Raw genomic sequence first — 19490 nt, forward strand, 5'->3', positions numbered from 1 at the left:
ATCATTGAATCACAGCATTCCTAATTTGTATAGATTTACACATCTAGCCACTCTTTTTGGGGCAAATGTGGGACAAGAGAATGTCAATCATATTCATAACAATGGGAGTCTGTGGGTGGAGGCTGTGTGGCAGGTGGTGAGCAACGGCCATCTCCCAGGCATCGATCCAATGAACATTCAGTCCTGTGAACAGGGCTCTGAGCACCTTATTACGCTGCATTGAGTACCAGTCACTATGGATTAGCGAATAATGAAGTGTCAAAGATCTGGGGTTCCCGGTCCGGATAATGACCAGCGTGCGTGGAGCTCTGTCCAATAGCCGCATCACCGCCCTGCGGATGCCCAGCAGCCTCCGGATGTAGACCTCCATTGGGAAATGGGTGAAGTGAGCCCAGATGCCAAAAGCTACGACAGTGTTGGCTCCTCCAGTTAAGTCATCTAGTTCATTGGCAATGTACCGCAGCTTGCTGGTTGGTAAATTGTTATAAAAGATGGGAGGACCGTGGTAGCGATACGTCACCAGGATGTTGTTTGAATGGTCCACGGCCATAAAGGGTCCAAAATCCTTATCTTCTTGAAGATCGAACTGCTTAATACCTATAAGTATTACAGTAGGATCAGATGTCAATACAAAAATCACACAGTTGCCAGAAATGATGTGAATCAGCTACCTGGTAGGTTTTCCATGAAGAATCCAAACCACTGCCTGATGGTGGAGTCTCCATATAAGCGGACCATCTTAAATTTCAGACACTGACTGGCGGCAGACATGTTGATTTGGCGAACTGTAGTGTTACCTAGTGCTCGCCACAGACCCTGGTAGTAGTATCCGGAGGGTGCAGATGTCACACTGATGCTCTTCACCTCTGGGTGATCTGAGAGGAAGTTAAGGAAAAGGACGAGATTATTCTTTTTTTTTTAGTCAACAAATCCTATGAAAATAGGAGAAAAAACATGGTCCCGCCCTAAACTGCATAATCTGTGGCACTCAACCTCAAATCAATTTGTTACTACAAAATACATCAATCATTATAAATGTTTAAAAAATAAAAAACTTTTATTTTTAAGTCTTAATGATCTCCAAAAAGAGCTGTTCCCTGTAGTTTTTTTTAACATTAGTCAAATAGGCGTAATACGCAATTAACTCATTGTTGGTTTTGGTCTCTTCATTTGACTTGTTAACAGTTTGAAAAATATGGAATACCATCAGCATCATCCTTTAGTTATTACTCTGTCCAACATTTGACAATCAAACTGACTAAATAGACCTAAATGGTGTGAAAATGTTCGTAGTGTGCACCTTTACTGGGATCAAAACCTTACTGGACTTTATCAACCTTATCTACCTGACGAGGAGCCCGTTTCAGGAAGCAGGTTTAACTAACTCTGAGCCTAACCCTGAACTCTGAGTTCACTAACCCTGAGATGGGAAACAGTTTCTGGTTCCAGAACAGCTGAACAAAGTTAGTCTAATCAACTCTGAGTAGGTTGAACCTGAACATAAAAAGCCACCATCAATGGAGTTCTGAATCAACGATTCACAATGGGAACAGGTAAATTAAAGGCATTTTATCCACGGGTACATACAAATAGTGAACTCTCCCTCCACACAGTTCTGAGAAACAAACCAGCTTTCATGCTAAAATCAAGTAAGCAGTTGCAACTCCTCCTTATTTTTGGGAATAACAGCTGGTATTAAGTGATTGTATGAACATATTATGAGCTATCTTTACTGCCAAGAGACTAGACCCACTGCTAACAGTTGGTGCCACGTTCATGAACATGGAGTCTAGTGCTCCATCCTCTCTTCTCAAATTGGGCTGAAGACATCTCTCTGCAGGAGAACACTACCCGCAAGAAAGTGGTATGTTCTTTCCAATGTTTTTTGTTTTGTTTAATTCTTATTGTCTGTAGCACATTCAGTTCTGAATTCATATTAAAATACAGTGGTGGCAGTAGTAAAATCATGCTTTACCTTTGTTTTTTGGTAACACGGTGACGTTGTCAGGTCCTGAAGCCCCAATGAAGACTTTCATGTTGACACCACTGAATAGAACGAACACACACACACACACACACACACACATACACAATGTAAATCTGCAAAAATAAATAAATGGGTCCAATGACTGACGTGCAAGGTGTCGTTCGCAAAACCATGAAGCCACAGATAATTAATACCCACGTTTGCAGTTCCCCTCAACTCTCCAGAACGTTGTAGCCTTTTTCAGCATCGTTGTTTTCGTTTTACTGAACCGTTTTGGTTGAGCCACAGCGCTCTCATCAACATATTATATTAGATTCAGCTGTTTTGTTTTTTTATAAAAGAAAGCTCTGATTAACCAATTGTGCATTACCTGATGCTAGTCAGTAGACAGACAAAGTTTGCAAGTAGCTCAGATATTTGTTTTCAAAGACCAAACTAGAGCTAAAATATGACTTTTGCGCATTTCACATTAACACAACTCCAAATGCATTTTAATGTTGCTCAATGTCCACTGGATGTAAATAGGCCACTAATTGCTAACACTCATATAAACCTTAAGTCAAGTGATGTTATGTTTATAACTTTTTTGAGCAAAAGTGGCAAAATATATTTTTCTGAAAAGACTACAACCAAAGTAAGACAGAGGCTCTCTGGATGTTTACTTTTTGCAGAAAAACTGTATATTGTAAATAAAAGAATCTCTTGATTTTAGCTTCATAATTTTCTATTGAAAAAATTATTACCTAACGTTTTAAAAATATTTACGATCCCTGTCAGTCACAAGCCATTAGAATCATCATTCTCTCAGACTTCTATACAATCCGACTTCTTTGTGCAAACTGTGGAGTCACCTGGGAGGTTGCCTTCTGATCTCCTTGTCCCCTTACCTTTTAAAGAGCATATCCTCCTTGGGCTTGATCATTCTTACGATATCTGGGTTGAAATTCCTATTGTGGATGATCCTGGTATCACAGCTCAGATTCTGTGGCTTGTAGCAGAACCAAGAATCGCCTGTACGAAAGTCAGTGAAGTTGCACAGCGGCTGCTGCGTTGGACGTAGGCAGACGTCACAGATGGTACTTTCAGATAGTGAGCCTGAGTGGAAGATGCTATTATACTTAATCCTGTCAGGCTCTTCCTTGTTCATCCTTATCAGCACTGCGATAGCCTCACCAGGGTGAACCAGTGTCACCTGATTGGATAGAGAATCAGTGGTAAGTAAATACTGCGGTAATAGCAATTGTGGATGTCGACAGCTTTTTAATAACAAAATATAATTCCAATTTATACAATTCTAATTATAGATATCTAGAATGTATTTCTCACCAGACAAAATGTTGATTTAACAATAAATGTTTTACTAGTATAACTTAATTACATTTAGTTCCTTTTACCATCCATACCTTCTATTCAAACTCAATTACAGATAACTATATCTCAATTTTGATGTGTTATAATTCCAAGTCGACATGTCCATCATGTAATTTTGACTGCTCTACAACTCAAATCTTACTAGTGGCAATCTTTATTATAGAAATCTACAATTGTTCTTACATTGCAGATATCATAAATGGAATTCTAGATGTGTAACATTAAATTCTGACTTGTCAAATTTAAATTTTTGATTTGTTGGCTTGGAATTGTAATTAGTAAAAATGTAATTGCACATATATAGAATAGCATTTCAGTCTGAATTTCAGAATTGAGTTTTAGATATAAAAAAAAAGGAAGCTCCTTTTGTCAAAATTAATCATTGTAGCTTCAATGACGTATGTACATATCCAAAATGAATATGGTAATGTCCAAAAAATATTTTTTGGAATGGAAATGACATCTCCATTAGTGAAAATCCTTTTTCAATTGTAGATGTGTAATGATGTACTGCAGTCATTATTCTTACTGGTGAAAAAGGAATTACTGATACTATGTTATGTCCCGTCAGATTATTTAATGTTATGTCATGTATTTATATTATAGTTTAGTTCATGTTCAGCGTTTAACCCTGAACCTATATACTATATTCAAACCCCAATTAGCTCCCAAAATGCTAGCTAGCGCTAGCTGTACTGTAGAAACACGTTTAATAAATTATTCCGTCGTCAGGCATAATCTTAACATAGGTTACAAATAGGTTGATCACTCGTTATCAATAAATTGGCTGTAGGGCTCACCGTCAGCCAACGAAGCCTATATCTCTGTACCTCTAACGTATTTACGTTGGTATTCACGTACTGTATTTACGTAGGTAAGTATTCCCGTACGTATTCCGTATTCACGTATGTCTAACGTCACGTAACTTATATGTAACGTCTGCATAACTAGAAAACACACGTTGGGTACGTCCGGTAATTTTGAACATGCTCAAAACATCAGCGTTCAACAACGCACCCCAGCGTAACACAGCCAGCTCTTAACGAATACTACTTATGCCTTACCTTACATCAACGTAAACCAGCGTGTTGCCAATATTTTGTATACGCAATATTTTTGTATAAGTTATGCATTCGTTAGGCATTTGTCTGATACATTTTGTATTAGTAAGTGATGCGCTATCAACAGGTTAGACATGCGTATCTGTAAATGTTCACCTTTCTGATCCGTTGAAAAGTTGGACGTATTTGGACTGATTGTGGGCTGTTTTCCATATACATTTCCGCCATACGGATATGTTTGACAGGGCCTTTACTACCTACAGTAGTAATCTAGATTTAGTGAGTAGTATTTCCCAAATGTACAGGAGCAAGTACAGTTTTAGATTATTGTCGATTTTCTTTTCTTGTTGTTTTGTCAGAGTTAGATTTGTTTGATTGTCGTTGCGGTGAACAAAAAAGTGCTCTAAAATAAATTTCCTACATCAGCTTTAGACTCATTTTTAAAAAGGTGTTGTCAGCTGACAACGACACAAAGTTATCCCAACTCCTGGAGCTAATGGTACTTTTACTTTAACTTCTGCTTTAGTCTGGAATTAAAAAGTTCCACTGTTTCTAGAGTGACTAAGAATTTTGAGTTGTCATTACAAGAAGCAGTAACTAAGGGAGTTACTAAGGGAGAACTAAGGCTTCAAAAACAATTGTTTAGAAGACTGATCAAACACCTACAGTAACATTATATTTGTGATGATAGTTTGTATTATTACCTCAACATGTGCCTCTCCATCCCAGAGTAAAGAGAATACAGCAGAGTAGCTCCCATTGAGATGATCCACCACTTTCCCAGCCACACCTGCACCAAGCTTCTGGTTGTGCATCCGCGCGAGTAGGAAGTCTCCCGGAGATGTCTTGGGACGGCCCTGGAAGTCAGACATTTTGATCATAACCTCCAGCTGATCCCCTACTTGCCACTTTCCTCCTCCCCTCCTTGGGAGAATGGTGAAGGTGCTGTGAGCTGGATCACTGGTGTGCTCTATGGAAATAGGAGCTGGCAAAGGTGGAATTTCAGGCCAAGCAATGGAGTCTAGTAGGACGCGTTCCTCTAGAGCCTCCTTAGGGGTCAGTGGCTGGAAGGTACAGAAGCTGTGATGCATGTCAGGGTCAGTGGAAACTGTCGATACGATGTTGGGGGAGCTCACTTTCTGCTGAATATGCCAGGGAGTCTAGAGAGACATGGTGACAAAGATACATCAAACAAATGCACTAAAAGCAAATTAACTAAATCCAACAAAAAAATTGAAAACAATATCCTGAATTTTAACGCTTTCCAAGTACCAGTCCACACTCCGTACTTTGTCCATTTGGCGACTAAAATCGGCAACCCTCCGGTTCCCAAGACAAGTCTCTACAGACTGAGCTACTGCCACCCACCCTAAAAACATGTTCTCACCTCCATCACCTCCAGGTCCTCCTTGTTATGTAGCACAAAGATTATGACAGCCCCAACCAGACAGAGGATTAAGGCAAAGAAGAACTTCTTTTTTGGACATGCGCTGACCTAAATGATAGTCAGATTATGATTAAAAGTCAGAGCTCAGCTTCAAACAGAGTTGTGTTCTGGTGCACAGATACTGAACACTGGCCTGTCTTGTTTAACTCCGGTTATTCCTGTTTGGAGGGTATCTTAACACGTTTCTCACAATCAAGTTTAAAGCAGATCGACTAAACTTGAGACTTACTCAAAACATGTAAATACAATATAAATTAAAACAAAATGTTTGTCTTGTTAAGTACAAGGTATTCAATTAAATTAGTAATAACACTATTAACTTAAGACTTACATCAACACTACAAAATGAATCATCGTGACTCAACACGTCTAAGTTGAGATAAAGTCTAGCTTTAACGTGTATTTATGAGCATAAACTTGGCAGACACAAGCACTAGCAAAGATTTTAGCTGGTGCCCTTTACGTTGCAGCCACTTCTACCACCAATCATTGTGTTCTTACACTCACACAACAACAACATAGCTTTATGTCTTTGAGTTTAAATATTAGAAAACAAGGATATTATAGAAACCTGTGCAGATGTTGGCAGCAGGAAAATAGTCCGGAAGGAAGTGCTGGAGAGTTTTGCATTAATCATATTACAATCTGTTAAAGAGTGAGTGAGCAGGAGAGGTGTTAATCATGTAATGCTAAGAGTGTCATACTTCCTCATCAAAAGGATCAGTACTTTACTGAAGAACCTGTTGTATGTAATCCGACACCTATCCCTGCCATTTGGTAGATAATCATTTCAGGTCTATAAACCAATATAAACCACTTCGTCCACAAGGATTATTATGATTGAAATTGGCAAATTTGTTTACCTTACTTAATAATATGTCCCTATTCAAGGGGTCGGGAACCTATGGCTCTTTCGATAACGCAATATGGCTCACAGACAATTTTGAGCTGACATTTTGTTTTTAGTTCTCCCCTCTCTATCCTCCGCTTTGTCTCTGACTATAGTTAAGGTGTGTTCACACGTGTGCTTAGGGGGCGGGGGCGGTATGTCATGTGACATTTTCCAACTTCACAAGCTGCGAAGGATCACCTGAAACCTGTTAAACTGGATTGTCATGACATTTCATTGGTTTATATAGCATGCAATATTGTGACTTTTTCAAAATGAAATTTTTGTGACATTTGTTAAGACTTTATAGTATGAATTATTCATTATTAAGTTTTAATGATTTATTAACTGTATTATTGTTGTGTTCAACTCATTGATTCAATTAAAATAATGTTGTGAACAACATCAATGGGAGTTGTAAGTTATCATTGAATCACAGCATTCCTAATTTGTATAGATTTACACATCTAGCCACTCTTTTTGGGGCAAATGTGGGACAAGAGAATGTCAATCATATTCATAACAATGGCAGTCTGTGGGTGGAGGTCGTGTGGCAAGTGGTGAGCAACGGCCATCTCCCAGGCATCGATCCAATGAACATTCAGTCCTGTGAACAGGGCTCTGAGCACCTTATTACGCTGCATTGAGTACCAGTCACTATGGATTAGGGAATAATGAAGTGTCAAAGATCTGGGGTTCCCGGTCCGGATGATGACCAGCGTGCGTGGAGCTCTGTCCAGCAGCCGCATCACCGCCCTGCGGATGCCCAGCAGCCTCCGGATGTAGACCTCCATTGGGAAATGGGTGAAGTGAGCCCAGATGCCAAAAGCTACGACAGTGTTGGCTCCTCCAGTTAAGTCATCTAGTTCATTGGCAATGTACCGCAGCTTGCTGGTTGGTAAATTGTTATAAAAGATGGGAGGACCGTGGTAGCGATACGTCACCAGGATGTTGTTTGCATGGTCCACGGCCATAAAGGGTCCAAAATCCTTATCTTCTTGAAGATCGAACTGCTTAATACCTATAAGTATTACAGTAGGATCAGATGTCAATACAAAAATCACACAGTTGCCAGAAATGATGTGAATCAGCTACCTCCCTCCACACAGTTCTGAGAAACAAACCAGCGTCCATGCTAAAATCAAGTAAGCAGTTGCAACTCCTCCTTATTTTTGGGAATAACAGCTGGTATTAAGTGATTGTATGAACATATTATGAGCTATCTTTACTGCCAAGAGACTAGACACACTGCTAACAGTTGGTGCCACGTTCATGAACATGGAGTCTAGTGCTCCATCCTCTCTTCTCAAATTGGGCTGAAGACATCTCTCTGCAGGAGAACACTACCCGCAAGAAAGTGGTATGTTCTTTCCAATGTTTTTTGTTTTGTTTAATTCTTATTGTCTGTAGCACATTCAGTTCTGAATTCATATTAAAATACAGTGGTGGCAGTAGTAAAATCATGCTTTACCTTTGTTTTTTGGCAACACGGTGACGTTGTCAGGTCCTGAAGCCCCAATGAAGACTTTCATGTTGACACCACTGAATAGAACGAACACACACACACACACACACACACACACACACACACACACACACACACACACACACACATAATGTAAATCTGCAAAAATAAATAAATGGGTCCAATGACTGACGTGCAAGGTGTCGTTCGCAAAACCATGAAGCCACAGATAATTAATACCCACGTTTGCAGTTCCCCTCAACTCTCCAGAACGTTGTAGCCTTTTTCAGCATGTTGTTTTTGTTTTACTGAACCGTTTTGGTTGAGCCACAGCGCTCTCATCAACATATTATATTAGATTCAGCTGTTTTGTTTTTTGTTTTTTATAAAAGGTAGCTCTGATTAATTGTGCATTACCTGATGCTAGTCAGTAGACAGACAAAGTTTGCAAGTAGCTCAGATATTTGTTTTCAAAGACCAAACTAGAGCTAAAATATGACTTTTGGGCATTTCACATTAACAGAACTCCAAATGCATTTTAATGTTGCTCAATGTCCACTGGATGTAAATAGGCCACTAATTGCCAACACTCATATAAACCTTAAGTCAAGTGATGTTATGTTTATAACTGTTTTGAGCAAAAGTGGCAAAATATATTTTTCTGAAAAGACTACAACCAAAGTAAGACAGAGGCTCTCTGGATGTTTACTTTTTGCAGAAAAACTGTATATTGTAAATAAAAGAATCTCTTGATTTTAGCTTAATAATTTTTTATTGAAAAAATGATTACCTAACGTTTTAAAAATATTTACGATCCCTGTCAGTCACAAGCCATTAGAATCATCATTCTCTCAGACTTCTATACAATCCGACTTCTTTGTGCAAACTGTGGAGTCACCTGGGAGGTTGCCTTCTGATCTCCTTGTCCCCTCACCTTTTAAAGAGCATATCCTCCTTGGGCTTGAATATTCTTATGATATCTGGGTTGTCAATCCTATTGTGGATGATCCTGGTATCACAGCTCAGATTCTGTGGCTTGTAGCAGAACCAAGAATCGCCTGTACGAAAGTCAGTGAAGTTGCACAGCGGCTGCTGCGTTGGACGTAGGCAGACGTCACAGATGGTACTTTCAGATAGTGAGCCTGAGCGGAAGATGCTATTATACTTAACCCTGTCAGGCTCTTCCTTGTTCATCCTTATCAGCACTGCGATAGCCTCACCAGGGTGAACCACTGTTACCTGATTGGATAGAGAATCAGTGGTAAGTAAATACTGCGGTAACAGCAATTGTGGATGTCGACAGCTTTTTAATAACAAAATATAATTCCAATTTATACAATTCTAATTATAGATATCTAGAATTTATTTCTCACCAGACAAAATGTTGATTTAACAATAAATGTTTCACTAGTATAACTTAATTACATTTAGTTCCTTTTACCATCGACTTCTATTCAAACTCAATTACAGATAACTATATCTCAATTTTGATGTGTTATAATTCCAAGTCGACATGTCCATCATGTAATTTTGACTGCTCTACAACTCAAATCTTACTAGTGGCAATCTTTATTATAGAAATCTACAATTGTTCTTACATTGCAGATATCATAAATGGAATTCTAGATGTGTAACATTAAATTCTGACTCGTCAAATTTAAATTTTTGATTTGTTGGCTTGGAATTGTAATTAGTAAAAATGTAATTGCACATATATAGAATAGCATTTCAGTCTGAATTTCAGAATTGAGTTTTAGATATAAAAAAAAAGGAAGCTCCTTTTGTCAAAATCAATCATTGTAGCTTCAATGACGTACGTACATATCCAAAATGAATATGGTAATTTCCAAATAATATTTTTTGGAATGGAAATGACATCTCCATTAGTGAAAATCCTTTTTCAATTGTAGATGTGTAATGATGTACTGCAGTCATTATTCTTACTGGTGAAAAAGGAATTACTGATACTATGTTATGTCCCGTCAGATTATTTAATGTTATGTCATGTATTTATATTATAGTTTAGTTCATGTTCAGCGTTTAACCCTGAACCTATATATTATATTCAAACCCCAATTAGCTCCCAAAACGCTAGCTAGCGCTAGCTGTACTGTAGAAACACGTTTAATAAACTGTTCCGTCGTCAGGCATAATCTTAACATAGGTTACAAATAGGTTGATCACTCGTTATCAATAAATTGGCTGTAGGGCTCACCGTCAGCCAACGTAGCCTATATCTCTGTACCTCTAACGTATTTACGTTGGTATTCACGTACTGTATTTACTTAGGTAAGTATTCCCGTACGTATTCCGTATTCACGTATGTCTAACGTCACGTAACTTATATGTAACGTCTGCATAACTAGAAAACACATGTTGGGTACGTCCGGTAATTTTGAACATGCTCAAAACATCAGCGTTCAACAACGCACCCCAGCGTAACACAGCAAGCTCTTAACGAATACTACTTATGCCTTACCTTACATCAACGTAAACCAGCGTGTTGCCAATATTTTGTATACGCCATATTTTTGTTTAAAAATATTGCATTTTTGTATTAGTAAGTGATGCGCTATCAACAGGTTAGACATGCGTATCTGTAAATGTTCACTTTTCCGATCCGATGAAAAGTTGGACGTATTTGGACTGATTTTGGGCTGTTTTTCGTATACGTGTCCGCCATACGGATATGTGTGACAGGGCCTTTACTACCTACAGTAGTAATCTAGATTTAGTGAGTAGTATTTCCCAAATGTACAGGAGCAAGTACAGTTTTAGATTATTGTCGATTTTCTTTTCTTGTTGTTTTGTCAGAGTTAGATTTATTTGATTGCCGTTGCGGTGAACAAAAAAGTGCTCTAAAATAAATTTCCTACATCAGCTTTAGACTCATTTTTAAAAAGATGTCTAAAACAATTCAGCTGACAACGACACAAAGTTATCCCAACTCCTGGAGCTAATGGTACTTTTACTTTAACTTCTGCTTTAGTCTGGAATTAAAAAGTTCCACTGTTTCTAGAGTGACTAAGAATTTTGAGTTGTCATTACAAGAAGCAGTAACTAAGGGAGTTACTAAGGGAGAACTAAGGCTTCAAAAACAATTGTTTAGAAGACTGATCAAACACCTACAGTAACATTATATTTGTGATGATAGTTTGTATTATTACCTCAACATGTGCCTCTCCATCCCAGAGTAAAGAGAATACAGCAGAGTAGCTCCCATTGAGATGATCCACCACTTTCCCAGCCACACCTGCACCAAGCTTCTGGTTGTGCATCCGCGCGAGTAGGAAGTCTCCCGGAGATGTCTTGGGACGGCCCTGGAAGTCAGACATTTTGATCATAACCTCCAGCTGATCCCCTACTTGCCACTTTCCTCCTCCCCTCCTTGGGAGAATGGTGAAGGTGCTGTGAGCTGGATCACTGGTGTGCTCTATGGAAATAGGAGCTGGCAAAGGTGGAATTTCAGGCCAAGCAATGGAGTCTAGTAGGACGCGTTCCTCTAGAGCCTCCTTAGGGGTCAGTGGCTGGAAGGTACAGAAGCTGTGATGCATGTCAGGGTCAGTGGAAACTGTCGATACGATGTTGGGGGAGCTCACTTTCTGCTGAATATGCCAGGGAGTCTAGAGAGACATGGTGACAAAGATACATCAAACAAATGCACTAAAAGCAAATTAACTAAATCCAACAAAAAAATTGAAAACAATATCCTGAATTTTAACGCTTTCCAAGTACCAGTCCACACTCCGTACTTTGTCCATTTGGGGACTAAAATCGGCAACCCTCCGCTTCCCAAGACAAGTCTCTACAGACTGAGCTACTGCCACCCACCCTAAAAACATGTTCTCACCTCCATCACCTCCAGGTCCTCCTTGTTATGTAGCACAAAGATTATGACAGCCCCAACCAGACAGAGGATTAAGGCAAAGAAGAACTTCTTTTTTGGACATGCGCTGACCTAAATGATAGTCAGATTATGATTAAAAGTCAGAGCTCAGCTTCAAACAGAGTTGTGTTCTGGTGCACAGATACTGAACACTGGCCTGTCTTGTTTAACTCCGGTTATTTCTGTTTGGAGGGTATCTTAACAAGTTTCTCACAATCAAGTTTAAAGCAGATCGACTAAACTTGAGACTTATTCAAAACATGTAAATAAAATATATATTAAAACAAAATGTTTGTCTTGTTAAGTACAAGGCATTCAATTACATTGGTAATAACACTATTAACTTAAGACTTACATCAACACTACAAAATGAATCATCGTGACTCAACACGTCTAAGTTGAGATAAAGTCTAGCTTTAACGTGTATTTATGAGCATAAATTGGCAGACACAAGCACTAGCAAAGATTTTAGCTGGTGCCCTTTACGTTGCAGCCACTTCTACCACCAATCATTGTGTTCTTACACTCACACAACAACAACATAGCTTTATGTCTTTGAGTTTAAATATTAGAAAACAAGGATATTATAGAAACCTGTGCAGATGTTGGCAGCAGTAAAATAGTCCGGAAGGAAGTGCTGGAGAGTTTTGCATTAATCATATTACAATCTGTTAAAGAGTGAGTGAGCAGGAGAGGTGTTAACCATGTAATGCTAAGAGTGTCATACTTCCTCATCAAAAGGATCAGTACTTTACTGAAGAACCTGTTGTATGTAATCCGACACCTATCCCTGCCATTTGGTAGATAATCATTTCAGGTCTATAAACCAATATAAACCACGTCGTCCATAAGGATTATTATGATTGAAATCGACAAATTTGTTTACCTTACTTAATAACATGTCCCTATTCAAGGGGTCGGGAACCTATGGCTCTTTAGATAACGCAATATGGCTCACAGACAATTTTGAGCTGACATTTTGTTTTTAGTTCTCCCCTCTCTATCCTCCGCTTTGTCTCTGACTGTAGGTTAAGGTGTGTTCACACATGTGTGCTTAGGGGGTGGAGCCCTGCCCTTCGCGAAACCGAGCAGAGGAGAAACTGCACAAAGCAAGCAGTAGACCGGGGGTGTCAAACTCAATCACAGAGAGGGCCAACATTAAAAACTGGGACTACGTCGAGGGCCAAACACGGTCCACATTTATTGAACATCCATCCATCGTCTACCGCTTATCCGGGATTGGGTCGCGGGGGCAGCAGCTCCAGTAAGGAACCCCAATCTTCCCTTCTCCGGGCCACATCCTCCAGCTCCGACTGGGGGATCCTGAGGCGTTCCCAGGCCAGTGAGGAGATATAATCTCTCCACCGAGTCCTGGGTCTTCCCCGGGGTCTCCTCCCAGCTGGACGTGCCTGGAACACCTCCCTAGGGAGGCGCCCAGGTGGCATCCTTACTAGATGCCCGAACCACCTCAACTGGCTCCTTTCAACGTAAAGGAGCCGCAGCTCTACTCCGAGTCTCTCACGGATGGCTGAGCTTTTCACCCTATCTCTAAGGGAGACGCCAACCACCCGTCTGAGAAAACACATTTCGGCCGCTTGTACCCGTGATCTCGTTCATTTATTGAACAGGATACACATATTGGATAAATTGCAAAAAGATATGGAACACATTTAAGTCAACTGCAAACGGATTGCTGAGCAGTTCAATTTTAATTTCTGAGCAGCAAAGTCGGCAAATGCGTTCAGTTTCTCAGCAGAATGCTGTCGGGAACACAGCGGTGGAGATGGTTTGTCAGTGTTTGGAAACACGTAGTGAACAAAGTTTCCTGCTGCATCAGAGTCTCCCACAGGCAGCTTGGCTTAGAAAGCTCTCACTGCATCATACATGTCCGTGATCACACGGCCTGAAGCTGCAGGTTTAACAGTGAGATGCTTCGTTATGTCGCACACAAAGGCCAGCTCACATCGCCACTTTCGTTCGTATATAGGTATTTGGTATTACACGAGTATGACTGTGGATCATATGGTTATATTTGTGTTTCTAATGGTGTTCTTTTCCCAGAGGAAAGGAATCTAAACAGTCTTGAATAGCCAGGGCACCAAAATCCATGCATATCCCTTTAACACCTAAGGCAAAAAAGCCTCAACATTTTCGCCTGGACTTTTTTGCTTATTTTGACTATAAAAAAGGTCAGGAAATGTCCTGTGAGTAAGTGCTTTTGCCCATTTTCCAACAATAACTGGAACTTTCCATATCTGGCAGTCATTTACAATTTATTGCATGTTATGAGAGTGTAATAACAGTTTAAAATGAAGAGAAATACAAAAGCGGAATTTGAGTTTAGTGGTTTAGTGAACAAAAAACACAGCAAATGTACATGAATAAGAGATTTAACATGTTACATTTGAAGTTTGAAATGTATACAACTATATCCAGTAAAAGTTTTGAGTCTTTTACTCTTACATCTGCAAAAACAGGCCATAAAATGGAAAATATGTCCAGGCGTTTTTCCCCACACAGGGTAATTCTCTCCTCTCTGAGTGTCCCTTCACATGCAGAGGTCTTGGTGGTACTGCCAGTGACTGTTCCTGTTGCTCCTGTTTTCTCTGGGTCACTCACATGAAGATTAGATCAAATGGCCATGAACTGTCTGGGGACATGACAGTGGCAGGGAATGACACATGGAAAATGGTTTGCTTACACCAAAAGTTGCTCATCTTTGTGCAGGTCCAAAAATGACATGTACAGCAACATGCCTGTGGACTTCTTCATTTCTTCTGGAGTTATTTCAGTCCAGATGAACTGTCTCCCTCTCTCCAGGCTTTTGGCTGCATTCTTGTTTGTGTATTCAGAGAGGAGTTTGAAAACTGCAGCATCAAAGTGGGAATAAATGTCACCTGGTGCTGGGTTTCCCATATCGAGAGGGGGTTGGGCGCCTGGGGTGGTTGAGGGACTCATCATCGGGCTCTGCCTCAGTCTGCCATCTTGTGGTGTGATGTGGTGAGGGGCTTCTGTGTCTGACAGCGTCACCAGATCATCCAGCATCCCCACAGCTCCATCTACAGGCCTGAATGTGATCTCTGGTGACACCTTGTGATCTCTGGTAACACCTCGTGATCTCTGGTAACACCTCCTCCTCTCCAGCTAAAGCTTGTACACAGCCTCGGCTAGGACGCAAGCTACTTGAAGACGCCGCGCACATTTACGCATATAAAGTACAATTACACACCTAGTACAATCTTACAGACTTGGTACACTGTTCTAAACAAGTCACAACGCTATACAAGTGTTGATTTACATACCATCTTGCTTCCATTTGAATTCAATCCGCTGTTTTCCGGCTCTATTTCTCCGCGGTGTTGTTTGTGTCTCTCCAGCGCTCTGTGTGTATTCGCTCACAACGAAGGCGCTGTTTCGCGGGCTTCCGGAGGGCCGTAAGTGAAGTTACCGTAATGAGTCGATATATGCCGTAAAGCGCAGAGTCTCAGCTTTCAGAAACCGTTGAAATTTTTTCGATTGCGCAAACTTTGACATAGTTACGGTAATCCAAAGTTTTGCTTGCAAAATGTGTCGTCGACGACACATTCGGTGTTAAAGGGATATACAAGAAAACAGCTTTTGGATAGCTGTCCACTGTAGTGACCTCTATGCATGAAAGGGTTAATCTTAGAAAAATAAAATAGAGTGTAGCAGCAGCTTGAGTTTCCCTTTTTCTTTAACTGTTTCACATCTTGATTTAACAGTCTCAACCAATGTTAAAATAAATCAGTCTCAACACATCTTAACAATTGAACAGTTTAACCCAGGCTAGCACATTCTGGGTTAAATGGTTCTCTGTGACTGATGATGCTGACAGGTGGCCTATTTGCTCTATTTTGTCACAAATCAAAATGATATTGGGCTCTGAGTGCTTATTTTCTGTGCCCTCAGACACTTCAGACTTGAGTGGGTTTGTTTGGTCAAAAACGTTGTGCTTTATCTCATAGTGGCGTTTCACATTACCACTTTAATGAGCACCACGGTCTCTGAGCATATGAGACACTGGTGTTGTGCTCCAGTGGGAAGGATGAACATGAATGAGTCCATTCTGGGTTGAAAGCTGTTGACTTTTCTCTTCTTGGAGAGCGCCATGAGTAGTTATTTTTCTCGCCCTGTCTGCTGCTCACTCGTCTCTTCGTCAGTGTTTCTCTCCCTTTCTCCATCTTCTCTCTCTGTATCGCTAACTCGTATTTCCGTCTGTCACTCGCCTCTCGTCTCTCATCTGTCTGTATTCACTTCAGAGTCGCAATGTTTGCCGGTTGGAATGCACAGATTTGATTGGCTGCGTAGCATCACATGGGATGGCTTCACTCGCATGTAATTGGTCTGTGAGTTTACTGAACCGCTAAACCAGTGCCGTAAAAACGAGTGCAGTGATTCTCTAGTTCACTCCTCTCCTTTCCTCCCCTCTGTCTGTGTGTGTAGGTGTGTGCGAAGCGCCGCCCTTCGAGATACAGAGCGGAGCGAATGTGAATGCTTAAAGCTAAAAACATATCTGGGTCCGCCTGTTAGTGACCCCTGGTATAGGTTATACTCTGATAAACTTCGTACCACATGTAAATATATTATTATTGCATCATGAAAATAGTCAGTTTCTGTTCTTTAGAGCCATAAAACACATTCATATCTGGTGAGGGAGATGTTCATAAATATCTGGCTGTTGAGATATTATTGAATATTAAGGCTGTTACATATTTTACGCAGCTGATTGTACATATATCCATATAACTTTCACTTACCCACACGTCTTGCAAAAAATATGTAAAAGCTGCTAACAAGCACAAACAGAGGACTTATATTCAGCATTCATTATTTACATCCTGCCGTAGCCTTTCATTGTGCTGTTTCAAGTTAAATATTTACCAGTTCAACCCTTTGATGCACAACATGTGTCCAAATAGACCCGAGTGAGTTTTAATTGTAAATATCTTTGCAATAAATTACTTCCAGGAATTCCTCAATTAACTTGTTTTCGATCATCACAAATTCTTATTTTCATTTTTACTTTCTAACTTTTTAAATAAAAATCTTTTTTGTATTCCCCCCTTCTAATGTCCAAATGGACCCATATTTGTTTCCTATGTAATTTCATGCATGGCTGAGCTATATTCTTTTTAATCAATTAATTTAATCATTTAATATTCCAAGTATTCATTAAATTTCTTGTTTTTGATGACCACAAATCATTATTTTCATTCTCCCTTTCTTAATTTATAAACTAAAATAGTTTTTGTATTACTTAATCAGGTTTACACACATGGGTCTACAATGACCCGTGTGTGTTAAGTGTGATAACAATGAAAAAAAGACATTTGGACCAAACAATACATTTAATATTTGAAATTTTTATTTGTCACACATAACATACATCATACAGCCGATAACACTGTGAGATATTGAACTGTAAGTGTATCTGTAGTGTATCTGTGGTAAACTGTGGTGAATGTATAAAATGAATAAAGAAAAGAAAAGAAAACTGATTAAATAAAAACATATGGGTACAGCGCAAACTGCCATCTCAGTGCATACATGCCTCACAGATGACAGTCACATGTTTGTGGTCCTTCACGGGGCTGTTGCACCTTTTCAGTTATTGGCAGCTGTGCAGAGCTTCCTCTTCACTTGTTCCTCCTGTCAGGTGTCCTCCTGTAGCCAGGTGGTGGCTGTGTTTGTTATATTTAGACCACATCTTTCCATTGCCCCTGTAATGTGCTTTTGGAGGTGGGGCGTGCCCTCCATGTGCATACATGCCTCACAAATGACAATCATAATGGACAACTTCTTCAGCAGTATCCCTCTGGCTGAGAAGCTCCTGGAGAAGAACCTGACCATTGTGGGGACTCTTCGCCAGAACAAGCCAGACATGCCGCCTGTCATTATTATTATTATTAATATTATTACTAATATTATAATTATAATTATAATTATTATTATTATTATTATTATTATTAATAATACTAATATTATTATTATAATTATTATTATTATTATTATTATTATTATTACAGGTCATTTAGCAGACGCTCTTATCCAGAGCGACTTACAGTGAACTAACTACAGGGACAGTCCTCCTGGAGCAGCTCAGGGTGAAGTACCTTGCTCAGGGGTACAATGGTGGCAGCCCTGGTATTGAATTCACAACCTTCTCAGCCTGTTTGGAAGGTGTACCACTAGGCCATCACCACCATGAAGCCATCCAAATCGAGGGAGAAGCATAGCTCAGAATTTGGATTCAGTGGCAACATGACCATGGTGAGCTATGTGCCGAAGAAGGGGAAGGCTGTTGTCCTCCTGAGCACCATGCATGATGACAGAGCAGTGGATGACAACAGTGTGAAGAAGAAACCAGAAGTGATCCAGTATCATAACAAAACAAAATCAGGAGTGGACACAATGGATCAGATGGTTCGCACCTACACATGTAAGTGGAGAACATGCAGGTGGCTCATGGTGCTCTGGCACAATGTTCTGGATGTTGCCACCCTCAATGCCTATACCAACTTCACTGCACAATACCCGGATTACATGGGTGGTGTGACCAATGCACGGCGGCTATTTATCAAGGAGCTGGGCAAAGAGCTTATCATGCCACACATGAAGAGGTGCATGGAGGGCACGCCCCACCTCCAAAAGCACATTACAGGGGCAAAGGAAAGATGTGGGCTAAAAAAACAACGTAGCCACCACACAGCAACAGGAGGGCCAAGTGAAGAGGAAGATCTGCACAGCTGCCAAAGACTGAAAAGGTGCACCAGCCCCGAGTGCAATAAGCACAGACATGTGACATCTGTGAGGCATGTATACACTGAGATGGCAGTTTGCGCTGTACCCATATGTTTTTATTTGATCAGTTTTCTTTTCAGTAATCATGTTATACATTCACCACAGTTCAATAAAGTTACAATACAGATACACTTACAGTTCAATATCTCAGTGTTATCGGCTGTATGATGTATGTTATGTGTGAGTGTGACAAATAACGATTTCAAATATTAAATTATTTTAGTTCATAAATTAAGAAAGTGGGAATGGAAATAATGATGTGTGGTAATCAAAAACAAGATATTTAATGAATATTTGGAATATTAAATGATTAAATAAATACATTTCCAAAAATATAGCAAAGAAACACACCCATGCATGAAGTAACATAGGAAACGAATACGGGTCCATTTGGACCCATGTTGCGCATTAGAAGGGGTTTGCATAGCTTGTGTATCAAAGGGTTAATAAATATCCTATGAATATATGAGTCATGTGACATTTGCCAACTGCGGCCCGCGGCCCATTTTTAATTGGCCCGCAGCAAATTCTAAAAGTATAATGGAATATGGCCCAGATAGAA

The 19490-nt window shown here is 40.0% G+C and overlaps 2 protein-coding genes across 2 annotated transcripts; both read right to left on the reverse strand.

Moving 5' to 3' along the window:
* Positions 1-5: 5 nt before the first annotated feature.
* Positions 6-6074, reverse strand: LOC115008586 (NXPE family member 3-like). Its single transcript, XM_029432276.1, has 6 exons — positions 5807-6074; positions 5124-5579; positions 2875-3179; positions 1976-2046; positions 672-875; positions 6-597 (listed from the first exon to the last, which is right to left on the reverse strand). Exons 1-6 carry the CDS (start codon positions 5810-5812, stop codon positions 44-46), a joined length of 1596 nt encoding a protein of 531 aa, XP_029288136.1. The 5' UTR covers positions 5813-6074; the 3' UTR covers positions 6-43.
* Positions 6075-7222: 1148 nt separating this feature from the next.
* LOC115008633 (NXPE family member 3-like) lies at positions 7223-12159 on the reverse strand. The gene is made up of 5 exons (XM_029432344.1): positions 12071-12159; positions 11388-11843; positions 9155-9459; positions 8227-8297; positions 7223-7776 (listed from the first exon to the last, which is right to left on the reverse strand). Exons 1-5 carry the CDS (start codon positions 12074-12076, stop codon positions 7223-7225), a joined length of 1392 nt encoding a protein of 463 aa, XP_029288204.1. The 5' UTR covers positions 12077-12159.
* Positions 12160-19490: the final 7331 nt, after the last annotated feature.

Source organism: Cottoperca gobio, chromosome 5 (genome assembly GCF_900634415.1).
Source record: "Cottoperca gobio chromosome 5, fCotGob3.1, whole genome shotgun sequence".
Taxonomy (NCBI): Eukaryota; Metazoa; Chordata; class Actinopteri; order Perciformes; family Bovichtidae; genus Cottoperca; species Cottoperca gobio.

What these genes read in the sequence shown, in the direction of transcription:
- LOC115008633 (XM_029432344.1), bottom strand. An exon ending in ATGGAGAGGCACATGTTGAG is followed by an intron (nt 9,460 to 11,387) that starts GTAATAATACAA and finishes CTATCCAATCAG; the next exon opens with GTAACAGTGGTTCACCCTGG. An exon ending in CGTGTTGCCAAAAAACAAAG is followed by an intron (nt 7,777 to 8,226) that starts GTAAAGCATGAT and finishes TAATACTTATAG; the next exon opens with GTATTAAGCAGTTCGATCTT.
- LOC115008586 (XM_029432276.1), bottom strand. An exon ending in ATGGAGAGGCACATGTTGAG is followed by an intron (nt 3,180 to 5,123) that starts GTAATAATACAA and finishes CTATCCAATCAG; the next exon opens with GTGACACTGGTTCACCCTGG. An exon ending in CGTGTTACCAAAAAACAAAG is followed by an intron (nt 876 to 1,975) that starts GTAAAGCATGAT and finishes ACTTCCTCTCAG; the next exon opens with ATCACCCAGAGGTGAAGAGC.